General features: G+C 40.8%; 1 protein-coding gene across 11 annotated transcripts in view; it reads right to left on the bottom strand.

Moving 5' to 3' along the window:
- Positions 1 to 13,773, bottom strand: part of Cplane1 (ciliogenesis and planar polarity effector complex subunit 1) — a 100,699-nt gene that overhangs the window by 19,257 nt on the left and 67,669 nt on the right. For 10 of the 11 annotated variants that reach the window (XM_063281736.1, XM_063281738.1, XM_063281737.1 and 7 more), the window contains 5 exons: positions 7,138 to 7,215; positions 6,066 to 6,175; positions 5,564 to 5,756; positions 5,081 to 5,230; positions 2,299 to 2,663 (listed from right to left, as the gene is read on the bottom strand). In XM_063281736.1, the coding sequence (XP_063137806.1) occupies positions 2,299 to 2,663; positions 5,081 to 5,230; positions 5,564 to 5,756; positions 6,066 to 6,175; positions 7,138 to 7,215 (896 nt within the window). The remainder of the gene's footprint in view (positions 1 to 2,298; positions 2,664 to 5,080; positions 5,231 to 5,563; positions 5,757 to 6,065; positions 6,176 to 7,137; positions 7,216 to 13,773) is intronic. The other variant, XM_063281741.1, reaches the window with a different exon arrangement.

The following is a 13,773-nucleotide window of genomic DNA, read 5'->3' as shown; positions in this document are numbered from 1 at the left end:
ATGCAGGAGTCAGAGACAGGCAGATCTCTAAGTTTGAGGACAGACTGGTCTATAGAAGGAGTTCCAGAACAGCCAGAACTACAGAGAAACCCTGCCTCAAAAAACAAAAACAAGTAAACAAAGACACACCATGTAAATACCACAGTACCATTATTAGTAATGATCTAGTCATATTTTATGTGGTTTCACATGTTTAATCCTAACTTTCTTGTATGTAAGGATTAAAAGAACAGTATACATTACCTATTCTGGTAAGAATGTGAAAAAGATTGTTACATGTGCTGATGAAGATGTGGAAGAAAGGCAATTCTTGTATACTGTTCATGGGAATGTAGAATAGCCATTATGGAAAATACTATGGAGATTCCTCAAGTTAAAAATAGAACTACAATAAAATCTAGCTGTCTCATATCCAAATAAATAAATATATAGAAAAGAAACATCTGGGTTCATATGGTCACAGAAGTCCAGAAGTGGACTACTTTAGCATAGGTAGCCGTAAGATCTGCCCTGCCTAAGACATCAGATCTAGTGGACATCTTCAGCACCTGCCCCTGGATGACACAGTTTGATCCTAACAACACAAAATGGAAACAACCATGAATGGACAGATGAATAAAGAAAATATAGGACACATGAGACACTTCTATTCATACACAAAAACCAATCTGGACAGAACTGAAGATCACTGTGTTACGGAGAGAGAAGCACATGACTTCAGTCGGGGCAGTGCAGGGAGTTGTTCTCACAGAAACTGTGAGCCAGGGGAAACTGCGGTGATGGAGGGGTGGGGTTGGAAAAGACTGACGCTGCCACACAGAAGGCAAGACACTGTGTGCTGCCACACATCAGGGTGACTGCAGGGAACAGTAATGTACTGTACATTTCAGAAACCTGGAACAAAGTGTTTCCTAAAGTTTCATCACAAAGAAGTGATGGATATTTGAGGAGACAGGCTTAGTTGGATTTCATATTACATAATACATACCTGCAAATTGGCAAATGGTACTTGATTAATAAGTACAGTTTTTGTTTTTATGTGCAAGTTAAAAAATAAATTTAAAAACACACTCTATAAGCTCAATAAACTTGTTAAAGTGCTACACACTAGCAATTAGACACGCTTGCTAGGTGAGTCGGAGGTGGAACACTCACCCTACAGGCTCCTCTGCCTGTCTCTAACATGGTTAACATATCTTTACTGTTTGTTCTTTAGTTGTGATTATATATTAGATCATCTTCTTCTGTGAAAATTCAAGAGAGCAGCCTGGACTACATCCTGGACTCCGTCTCAAGGAAAGGAACTTGTGTGAAATACTTTCTTGCAAGACCTCTTTCCTACTGTAAGCCTGACTTAGTACCTTTCCCCTCCCGCAGGATGCAGCAGAAGCGCTGATGGCCTAGGGAATGTCACAGCACTCATGTGGGTTCTCTCCTCCCCATATGCACTCTGGGGACATAGAAGGACAGCAGTGGGGTCATCAGGCTTAGTGACAAGTGCTTCACATACTGTATGAGCTGTTTCAAGTGTAAAGAGAGCAGTATTTGTGAAGTTACCAGTCTTTAAGAGGAAAAGGACGCTCCACGGAAGGCAGTGTGTCCAAACACACTGGTGTGTAGCTCACAGTCCTTCCCTGCTGGGGAGCACAGGCTCCCTACTACAAAGCTTGTGGTGGCTGTTCTCAGCTGTGGGACATTTGCCCACCCAGGCAGCATCGTCTGATTGTTACTACTTGGGTTATGCTACTGGCACCTAGTGAGTGAAGCCCAGGACACGGCCAAATATGCCGTAAGACACAGAAAGACAGAAGGACCCAGAGCTACGAGTGGAGCTCACTGGCAGAGCACTTGTCTCACATGCCAAAGACCTCAGAACCACAGGAGGAGAAAACATTGCCTGGCGAGGTGGTTCTCAACCTTCCTACTGCTGCAACTCCAATACAGCTCCTCATGGTGTGGTGACCTTCAGCCATAAAATTAGTTTCATTTCTACTTCACACCTGTAATTTTGCTACTGTTACTAATTATAATGTAAATATGTGTGTTTTCTGATAGTCTTAGGTGACCCCCTGTGAAAGAGTTGTTTAACCACCAAAGGGGTCAGCAATCCACAGGTTGAGAACTGCTGATATAGCCTGTAAACAATACTGAGGTTAAAATTACTGGCTTAAGTTTTTCTCCATTATTCAACAGATATCTAAAATTATATCATACTAATCATTCTATATATCTAATAACTCAATTGCAGCCATCACCTCAGGCTCTCACACACACAATCCCACCAGAAAACAATGGTACCTTTTCCCAGTGTAGATTCAGCACTTCTGGTGCAGGGAAGTCTTGCTCTATATTTTCTGCAATGGTCTGCACTGTTAACAGCTGCTCATCCATCTTCTGAAGCTTGGCAGTAAGATGTTCAAGCTTCTGAGCAGAGGGACTTGGTGTGGGACACACAGCAGGGTTTGAAGGGACACACGCAGCAGGGCTTGAAGGGACACATGCAGCAGGGCTTGGGGGAACACACGTAACAGGGCTTGGAGGGGGACACGCAGCAGGGCTTGGAGTGGGACACGCAGGAGAGGCATCCTGTAGCAGGGTCCAAAGCAGGGACTGTTCCGCAGAATCCAATTTTGTGCTCTGTTCCTTGAACTGGAAGTTTTGTTCTAGGATATCAAAACAGTTATCAAAGAAAGATCAGCATTAATTCTACTAAAGAGAAAAGTAGTCTCTCACTTTAAGCCAATATACCATTACTTTTCAAATTATTTTATTAAGAAATTTATAAATTCAATTCAGTGTCTACATTGCTGAAATATATCTAAGTAGTGAATTAAAGACCTATACCGTTGGGGATTTAGCTCAGTGTCAGAGCACTTACCTAGCAAGCTCAAGGCCCTAGGTTTGGTCCCCAGCTCCGAAAAAAAGAAAAAAGAGAAAAAAGGAAAAAAAAAAAAGATATACCAATGTAATCCCACAAAGCTCTACATACATAGCAATTTGAATGTCACCTTTATACCTTCTTATACAGTGCCGTGGAAGCAACTTAAGTTCCTTATGAGCTTTTGAAAACCAACAGCATTACACAGTGAAAGCCAGACTCAGCACTGGCTACTACCCGACTCCATGCAGAATGTGAGCCAAGCAGAGACCCTTGAAGACTAACTCATTGTTTCTCTGCTGGACCCTCTTCCCTGGTACCAAGCTGAGGAAGCAGCACTTCCTTGCACCACGTTTCCCAACTCAGAAGCCTGACAGCAAGCTACGGTTGCCCTCCTTCAGATTCCCAAGTAGCATACAACACAGGTGACTGTCCCTCCTCCACGGCTCCATTCTTATCCTGCTTCACTTTGTTTTGAGAATACAGACCTCAAACAGTATCCTAGTTTTCTCCTGTGTAGTCTCTCTCACAGAGCCTAACAGGATGTGTTAGAAACACAAAATGATATTGTTACTTTTCTTCCCATGTGTCTCTATGCCTTCACTTTAGAGGTCTACATGTTTCAATATGTCTAACAATGGCAGTCTTCTTCCACCTCCAAACCTTCAGCTCTTGCTACAGCTTTCAACAAATACTACATCTGCCTCTAAGAATGGTGAACATGCCAAACCCATCAGGCTCACAAAACTGTACTACTGCAGCCAATCAGACTCAGTCACAGTGCAGTGAACCATCACTGTTGGTATGTCTCCTTTAAACAACCTGTCCTCTCAGGAGGACATCTAATGCTATGCTGCTCAAGAGTGTCATTAGCCGTCCCTCACAGCACTTACAAGCAGTGTCCTATCATCCCTTACTCCTCTGTCTTCCTTCCCACAGTCACTGTCCACAGGCTGACAATCATGCAATTACTTTGTCACTCCTAGTATTCGGTCCCTAAATAATTACACAATGAGAAGCCCATAAAAAACAGATTTTTGCCTACTGCATTTAGCTCATAGAAGTTCTATGAAATTCAAGTTTCACAATGAAGTGCTCTGAAAAATAAGAATTATAAACAAATATAAATAGTACTTTTTGATAGTTTCTGGCCCTAGTCCTGGTTAGGCCTTCCCAAGAGAAGATGCTGTCAGTGCTGATCTTTCCCTGCTTACCCCTGGGTCAGCTGACGGTCATATTTTTTATTATCTATTAATCCTATTTCTCACAGCCTGAAGTGCTGCTTCTAATCTCCCTCAGGAAGGATCTGGTGCACAAAGACTTAAAGGGAAAAATACAGCAGAAACCATGGCCTTGGCAGGTAAGGAAAGAAGCTGGTTAAATTTAGAAATATATATGCTTATACATGCACACATAGGCATGAGCAATTAGTGAAAAAGAGTCCATGAATTTGAAAGAGACCAAGGAAGGGAATATGGGAGGATTTGAAGAGAGAAAAGAGATAGGAAATGATATAATTATATTATAATCTCAAAAATGAAAAAAAAAACCCAAAAACCTAAATTACTAGTTGGCTACCATGTACATGTATTTACTATGTACTATTATAGAATTTCCTACACATATGCTTTACTGTGTGTGTGTGTGTGTGTGTGTGTGTGTGTTGGGCAGAGTGGGAAGTGTGAATGAAGGTCATAGGATACTTAGGGAGTTGGTTCTCTCCTCCTCTTTTGCAACCTGTGGTTGAACTCAAGTTATCAGGCTTGAAAGTGTAATGCTTTTACTGGCTCTGAATTTCCCTTCTTTTCAAAGATGAGAATTCCTTTAAAAACATCAAAATACTAAAAGGACTCTGAAAGACGTTTATTTTCAGCCTTATTACCGGGGTTGGGGATTTAGCTCAGCGGTAGAGCGCTTGCCTAGCAAGCGCAAGGCCCTGGGTTCGGTCCCCAGCTCCGAAAAGAAAAAAAAAAAAAAAAGATTCAGCCTTATTACCTTGTGAAAGGTGTGCACAAGTAGATCTGAAGTCTCCTTGCAAACTACAAAGGGTCCCAGGCTTGGAGCCCTAGCTGTACCTCATTTATATACCTGACCTCTTTCTCTTTTCAAGGGCTTGTGCAATCACAACACAAGTAGCAACATGTCTTTCTTGGGTAAGGAATGCATGCAGGACGGGCCATGCAGTACACCCTAGGTATTTACCTCCACCCTGTTGCCGGTCGGATGGCATCACGGAGAGAATCTCCGGCTCCTTTGCTTCCATAACACTTTTTCTCCAGCTTTCCCCATCCTGACAGGATTGAGTCATTTTTGCAGGTTCAGAAATTAAACCCAGAGTAGAACCTGCAGATTCTATGAAGCACACAAAAGCGTTGAGGGTAAATATACGAGCCTGGCATCAGGAAAGCTAACAGAGCATTTCTTTTTTTTCTTTTTTTCTTTTTTTTTTTTTTTTTTTTTTGGTTCTTTTTTTCGGAGCTGGGGACCGAACCCAGGGCCTTGCGCTTCCTAGGCAAGCGCTCTACCACTGAGCTAAATCCCCAACCCCTAACAGAGCATTTCTAAATGGTAACAGAAGCATGCTACAGAGCAGGGGGTCTACAGAAGGTCTAGAAGACAGGGTAAGAACAATGGTGCTAAGTACATTTAGTATTTTTAATTTGTTTTAAAGTAAGGAAAGATTACCTTGACTCTGAGAAGGATGAGGGGGAGCAGTACTGACAACTGAAGCTGCCATGCAGTGTAACTCTGCAGACGATGGGGCTTCTGGAGGATGGCTTTGCTGCTTGGCAACATCATCTGAAGGCTCTTCACTGGCAGGCAATCCCAACAGGTCATCAGCTTCAATGTCAATCACATCTATATATGTGTGTCTAGCCTGGTTAAATACACATTAATCAATCACTCTTTTTTTTTTTTTTTTTACTTTAGATGACCATGAAAGGGGTGATGGTAGTGATAATTCATCGCTCCTCTTATTAACAATATGTATGGCTAACTTAGAGAAAGCAGCACCAAGTAGGTTTTAGTTTACAGTACTATAGGGCCTAACACATAAACTAATTTTTTTTTTACAAAACTACTCAATTTTTATATTCATTTCACCCATAAAGTGGGATACTATATGGATGACCATAATAAGTTTTGACACATGGTTGTTATTAATGTATAGACCATGGCTAATTACCATATGAGGTGGGGATGGAGACAAAGGTTTCTCTGATATTCCGGTGGGAAGTCTGGCATTTAGATATATGTCTGGAATTAAAAGCTGTGGAACATTCAAAGGTTCATGGCCTGGAAATTAAGGAAAGAAAATCAGAAATGTTAAAAATGTCTGTAGTTGTTAAGTTTTAAGAATATGTTTGCAACAAACCACATAAAACATCTATTTCTTAAAAATCTAAAGAGAAACTTCTTAGCTATAAATAGATTAAAGAAAATTAAGCTGCCAGGTAGTGGTGGTGCATACCTTTAAGCAGGAGGCAGAGGCAGAGGCAGGTGGATCTCCGTGAGTTCGAGGCTAGCCTGGTCTACAAAGTAAGTTCCAGGACAGTGAGGGATAGACAGAAATTCTATCTGCGAAAAAAGCAAAACAAAACAATTCTAGTCTAAGGGTGATTTTCTATAGGAAAATTTATGATCAAAGACAAAAGAACAACTTTTGTGAATAACATATATGGGCAATAAGCATGTAAAAGTGTAAAGAATATAATTTCCTATCTCTATTTCCAATGATTATTTTACTTAAGAGAAACATATATATTAGCTACATTTTTTAAACTTTCAATAGTTTATTTTCACAGAAATATAATTCATACTCTTATAGCAATCACAGGGCTCACTGCTAGCTTTTGCATTTCACTGGTTGACTGCTTCTTATTCAATAGTAAATAAAGAGGCTGACACTACAGAGGTGAGCAGACAGCTGAGCTCTGGGCTTTTATTCTAAGACTCAAATCCACTTTGTTAGCATTTTATTTTTTTAATAAAGTATTACTTTAAATATATATGTAAAATGGAATTCATGTCATATTGGCTTTACTGAAAAACTGCTCACAAAGATGGTAACTTAATCACAGCTTATCTTTTAAAACCAAGGGGGGTAGGGGGCAAGACTGTTTCAATTGCCAGTCTATCTCTGTGAAGCCGCTTCCTTGGTAAACTGTCTTTTCTAAGGGAGAGGGGTCTTTAACTTAGGCATTAATGCAGACATAACTTCAGTAAGTCAACTTACTCTCAAAGAACAAAGAACTCACCTGAATTTGTAGAAACGACTTGCTGAGTTTTATTACTTTCAGAATCAACTTCTTGGGAAGTGCCTTCTTTATCTTGTGCTAAATTCAGATATATGAGGGAAAAAGAAAAACCAGAAAAAGAATTTTATAAACAAGAAAATTAAATATATAAATGAAGATAATTAGAGAGTATATGTGAAAGGTAGTGAGAAAATAGATTGCCAGCTTAACTTAAGTTTTATTTTATTTAATGCTGAGACATGGTCTTACTCCACAGCCCTGACTGACCTGGAACTCATTACGGTGGTCAGGTCAGCCACAGACTCACAGATATCCCCTGCCTCTGCCTCCTGAGTGCTGGGTTTAAAAGCATGAGACACTATGCCAGAGACGATCCTAATCCACCAGGAGTGGTTGTGCATGCTCTTAATCCCAGCACTCAGGAGCAGAGGCAGATGAATCTCTGAGACCACATCGGGGTCTACACAGGCAGTGCTAGGCCAGCTAGGGCCATATAGTGAGCGCCTGTCTCACACTACCCCAACCCAAAGAAAAGAAGAAAGAAAACAGCTCTAAAAACTGCCTAACACATCAATGCACTCAATAATCAGAAGCTGGTTGAATATCTAATGGCATGACTAGAAAGGAATATGCTTACAGAATACTCTTGTCAATAGAAGAGAATGTATAATGTAAGTAGAAATCAAAGGAAATGCACCCAATGTAATCCTGAACACAGGCTAGTCGGTCATTTCAGATACGACGTAACTATAACAAGTTCCATGCCATCCAATTTTCTTAAACAGATGTAAACAACTGTGTAACAACATAGTATTATTACATAATATAAAGTATTTTAAACATCACTTCTTAATTACCATTTATTTTATTAGTATGCATAAACTAAGCAATAATATTAACACACAATGTATCACTTTCAACATTGCTGTAGGTGTATTAAGATGTAAATACAGTACAAAGGTACAACTTGTTAGGATACATTATGAGAATGTCTAAAGATAACTGGAAAAAATAACACTGGGCCTTCCAGTCTGAACCAGTGCACTAGCAGAGTCCCACAACACCCAGAGGGAGTCCTACTCCCAGGAGCTCTAACATGCTCAGGATCAGAGCTGAGGAGGCCACAACATCTGACCCAACATCCAGACTAACTGGGACTGCCAGGATCTAAGGGCACAGGAACCTGTTTCCCTCCAGTCTGAACCAGTGCCCAGTGCCCTGAGCAGACCTTGGGTACTGGTTCTGTACCCACTTCTACAAAACCCAGAGGAAGCCGGACTCCCAACTGCTCTGAAACACCCAGGATCATAGGAAAGGCCACAACATCTGCCCCAACACCCACCTCAACACCAGAGTAACTGGGTCCCCCAGGATCCAGGTACACAGGAACCCCCACCCAGCACGGGTTCCTTCCAGTCTGAACCATTACCCTGGGCAGACCTTGGCCACTGGTTCCCCACCAAATACCACAACACCTAGAGAAATGCTGACTCCCAGGTGCTCTAAAACACCCAGGATCATAGGTGCTCTGAAACACTCAGGATCACAGGATAACAGGATCACAGAGGAAGAAGCTTGACTCCCAGGAAATTGGACACAACCAGAATCTCAGGATCACAGGATCACAGGATCCCAGAATCATAGGATCACAGAGACAGCTGGTCTCTGAGGAGTTTTGACACAACCAAGATCACAGGAGGGACAGGCTGCAGTCAGAGACAGCAAGGACAGGTAACATTAGAGATAAACAGATGACGAGAGGCAAGTGCAAGAACATAAGCAACAGAAAACAATGTTACATGGCATCATGAGAACCCAGTTCTCCCACCACAGCAAGTCCTTGATACTCAATCACACTGGTAAATACACAATGAGATCAAACCTAAGGATAATAGGTATAGAAGAGAGTGAAGACTCCCAACTTAAAGGGCCAGTTAATATCTTCAACAAAATTATAGAAGAAAACTTCCCTAACCTAAAGAAAGAGATGCCCATAGACATGTTACAAGAAGCCTACACAACTCCAAATAGAAAAGAAACTCCTTCCATCACATAATAGTCAAAACACCAAACGCACGAAACAAAGAAAGAACATTAAAAGCAGTAAGGGGAAAAGGTCAAGTAACATATAAAGGCAGACCTATCAGAATTACACCAGAGTTCTCACCAGAGACTATGAAAGCCAGAAGATCCTGGACTGATGTCATACAGACCCTAAGAGAACAAAAATGGCAGCCCAGGCCACTATACTCACCAAAACTCTCAATTAACATAGATGGAGAAACCAAGATATTCCATGACAAAATCAAATTTAGACAATATCTTTCTACAAATCCAGCCCTACAAAGAATAATAGATGGAAAACTGAACACAAAGCGGGAAACTACACGCTAGGAAAAGGAATCTTCTTTCAACAAGCCCAAAAGAAGATAGCCACATAAATATAATTCCTCCTCTAACAACAAACATAACAGAAAGCAACACTCACTATTCCTTACTATCTCTTTTTTTGTTTGTTTGTTTGTTTTGCCACGAGGTATGTTTTATTTTCATCAATCATACAAATAATTTTCTATTATATCCCAAGGCAAACCAGTGAAATTTGGCAGTCCGATTAGTGAGAGTTCCCCTTCAGAGACCCACAGGCCAGTGGCATCAGCGCGGAGTGCCCGGGTTCACAGTGCAGCTTGTGGCTCGCGTCCATCTTGCAGGTGGCTCTTCCTCCACATCACAAGGGGATCTTGGAGATAAAGGGGTGGGTGGGGAAATCTTCCTAGACTTTTAGGAGATTTCACTCCTCTTTTCCTGTTCAATGGTCTCTTTGGTCGGCAGGGTGTTCTTTTCCTGTGTCTCGGTTTTCTTCAGCTTGGCCTTATCAAAGCTGGCGATTTCCCCCATGTCTGGCCTTATTATCTCTTAACATCAATAGACTGAATTGCCCAATAAAAAGACATAGACTAATGGACTGGATAGGGAAAGAGGACCCAGCATTTTGCTACATACAAAAAATTCACCTCAGTGACAAAGACAGACACCACCTCCGAGTAAAAGTTGGGAAAAATTTTTTCCAAGAAAACGGTCCCAACAAACAAGCTGGAGTAGCTATTCTAATATGGAATAAAATCGACTTTAAACCAAAAGTTAACAAAAGAGACAAGAAAGGACAATATACTTGTCAAAGGAAAAATCTACCAAGATGTACTTTCAATTCTGAACATCTATGCTCCAAATGCAAGGGCACCCTCATTCATAAAAGGAACTTTACGAAAGCTCAAAGCACGCATAGCACCTCATAAAATAAGAGTGGGAGACTGCAACACCCCACTCTCATCAGTGGACAGTTTATGGAAACAGAAATTAAACAGAGACACAGAGAAACTAACAAAAGTTATGAACCATCCCGGACTTCAAGCAGTATTACAGAGCAATAGTCATAAAAACTGCATGGTATTGGTACAGAGACAGGCAGATAGATCAGTGGAACAGAATTGAAGACCCAGAAATGAACCCACACACCGATAGACACTTGATCTTTGACAAAGGAGCTAAAACCATCCAATGGAAGAAAGATAGCATTTTCAACAAATGGTGCTGGTTCAACTGGAGGTCAACATGTAGAAGAATGCAGGTCGATCCATTCTTATCACCATGTACAAAGCTTAAGTCCAAGTGGATCAAGGACCTCCACATAAAAACAGATACACTCAAACTAATAGAAGAAAAAGTGGGGAAGAGTCTAGAACACATGGGCACTGGGGGAAATTTCCTGAACAAAACACCAATGGCTTATGCTCTAAGATCAAGAATCGACAAATGGGACCTCATAAAACTGCAAAGCAAAAGGCACTGTCATTAGGACAAAATGGCAACCAACAGATTGGGAAAAGATCTTTACCAATTCTACATCTGATAGAGGGCTAATATCCAAAATATACAAAGAACTCAAGACGTTAGACTCCAGAGAGCCAGATAAGCCTATTTAAAAAATGGGGTACAGAGCTAAACAAAAAATTTTCAGCTGAGGAATATCAAATGGCTGAGAAGTACCTAAAGAAATGTTCAACATCCTTAGTCATCAGGGAAATGCAAATCGAAACAACCCTGAGATTCTACCTCACACAAGTCAGAATGGCTAAGATAAAAAATTCAGGTGAGGGGTTGGGGATTTAGCTCAGTGGTAGAGCGCTTGCCTAGGAAGCGCAAGGCCCTGGGTTCGATCCCCAGCTCCGAAAAAAAGAACCAAAAAAAAAAAAAAAAAAAAGACAGCTGTACTGTACTTGTATATAATAAACAAATAAGTCTTTAAAAAAAAAATTCAGGTGACAGCAGATGCTGGCGAGGATGTGGAGAAAGAGGAACACTCCTCCATTGTTGGTGGAATTGCTAACTGGTACAACCACTCTGGAAATCAGTCTGGAGGTTCCTCAGAAAATTAAACATTCCACTACCTGAGGACCCAGCTATATTTCTCTTGGGCATATACCCAAAAGATGCCCCAACATACACCAAAGACACATGCTCCACTATGTTCATAGCAGCCTTATTTATAATAGCCAGAAGCTGGAAAGAACCCAGATGTCCTTCAACAGAGGAATGGATTAAAAACATATGGTACATCTACACAATGGAGTACTACTCAGCTATCAAAAACAATGACTTCATGAAATTCATAGGCAAATGGAATAAACTAGAAAGTATCATCCTGAGTGAGGTTACTCAATCACAGAAAAACACACTTGGTATGCACTCATTGATAAGTGGATTATTAGCCAAAAACTCAAATTACCCAAGATGCAATCCACAGACCACAGGAAGCTCAAGAAGAAGGATGACCAAAATGCGGATGCTCCCACTCCTTCTTAAAAGGGGGAACAATATCCATAGGAGGGGATATGGAAGTAAAGTTCAGAGCAGCAACTCAAGGAATGGCCATTCAGAGCCTGACCCACATGTGGCCCATATATATACAGCCACCAAAACTAGGTAAGATTGATGAAGCTAAAAAAATGCATGCTAAAAAGAACCGGATATAGATCTCTCCTGAGAGACACATCCAGAGCATGTCCAATATAGAGGTCAATGTTAGCAGCAAACCACTGAACTGAGAATAGGACGCCCTTGGGGGGAATTAGAGGAAGTATTGAAAGAGTTGAAGGAGCTTGCAACCCCATAAAAACAACAATGCCAACCAACCAGAGCTTCCAGAGACTAAACCACTATCGAAAGACTACACATGGACTGACCCAGGGCTCCAACTGCATATGTAGCAGAGAATAGTCTTGTTGGGGCATCAGGGAAAGGGGAAGCCCTTGGTCCTGCCAAGGTTGGACCCCCAGTGCAGGGGAATATGGTGGGGCAATAAGGGGGATATAGGTGAATACCCATATAGGGGAGGGGGAGGGGAGGGAATGGGGAATTATGGACAGGAAACAGGGAAGGGGAATAACCTTGGAAATGTAAGTAAAGAAATATATCTAATAAAAAAGTTTTTAAAAAAAGTTATGAACCAAACAGATTTAACAGATCTCTATAGAACATTTCACCCTAAAACAAAAGAATATACCTTCTTCTCAACAACTCATGGTACCTTCTCCAAAACTGACCATTTAATTGGTCACAAAACAGGCCTCAACAGATACAAGAAGACTGAAATAACCCTTGCATCCTATCAGATCACCACGCACTAAGGCTGGTCTTCATTAACAACAAACAGAAAGCCCGTATACACATGGAAGTTGATGTTAACTTGCTCAAGAAAGAAATAAAGAAATTAAAGACTTTAGAATTTAATGAAAATGAAGACACAACAAACCAAACTTATGGGACACAATGAAAGCAGTGCTAAGAGAAAAACTCATAGCTCTGAGTGCCTTCAAAAAGGAATTGGAGAGAGCATACACTAGCAGCTTGATAGCACACCTGAAAGCTCTAGAACAAAAAGAAGCAAATACACCCAAGAGGAGTAGAAGGCAGGAAATAATCAAACTCACATCTGAAATCAACCAAGTAGAAACAAAAAGAATCAACAAAACTAGGAGCTGGTTCTTTGAGAAAAATCAACAAGACAGATAAGCCCTTAGCCACACTAACCAGAGGGCACAGAGAGTGTATCCAAATTAACAAAAACAGAAATTGAAAAGGGAGACATGAGAACAGAATCTGAGGAAATTCAAAAAATTATCAGATCCTACTACAAAAACCTATACTCAACAAAACTGGAAAATCTGGAGGAAACAGACAATTTTCTAGACAAATACCAGGTACCAAAGTTAAATCAGGATCAGATAAACATCTAAACAGTCCCATAACTCCTAAAGAAATAGAAGCAGTCATTAAAAGTTTCCCAACCAAAAATAGCCCAGATGGGTTTAGTGCAGAATTCTATCATACCTTCAGAGGAGACCTAATACCAATACTCTTCAAACTATTCCACAAAATAAAAACAGAAGGGAGACTTCCCAATTCCTTCTATAAAGCCACAATTATGCTTATACCAAAACCACACAAAGACCCAACAAAGAAAGAGAACTTCAGACCAATTTCCCTTATGAATATTGACCCAAAAACACTCAATAAAATTCTCTCAAACTGAATCCAAGAACACATCAAAACTATCATCCATCATGATCAAGAAGG

This window comes from Rattus norvegicus, chromosome 2 (assembly GCF_036323735.1).
Source record: "Rattus norvegicus strain BN/NHsdMcwi chromosome 2, GRCr8, whole genome shotgun sequence".
In the NCBI taxonomy this organism is placed as follows: Eukaryota; Metazoa; Chordata; class Mammalia; order Rodentia; family Muridae; genus Rattus; species Rattus norvegicus.
The sequence above is the reverse complement of the archived record's forward strand: the minus strand, read 5'-3'. Positions and strand labels throughout refer to the sequence as shown.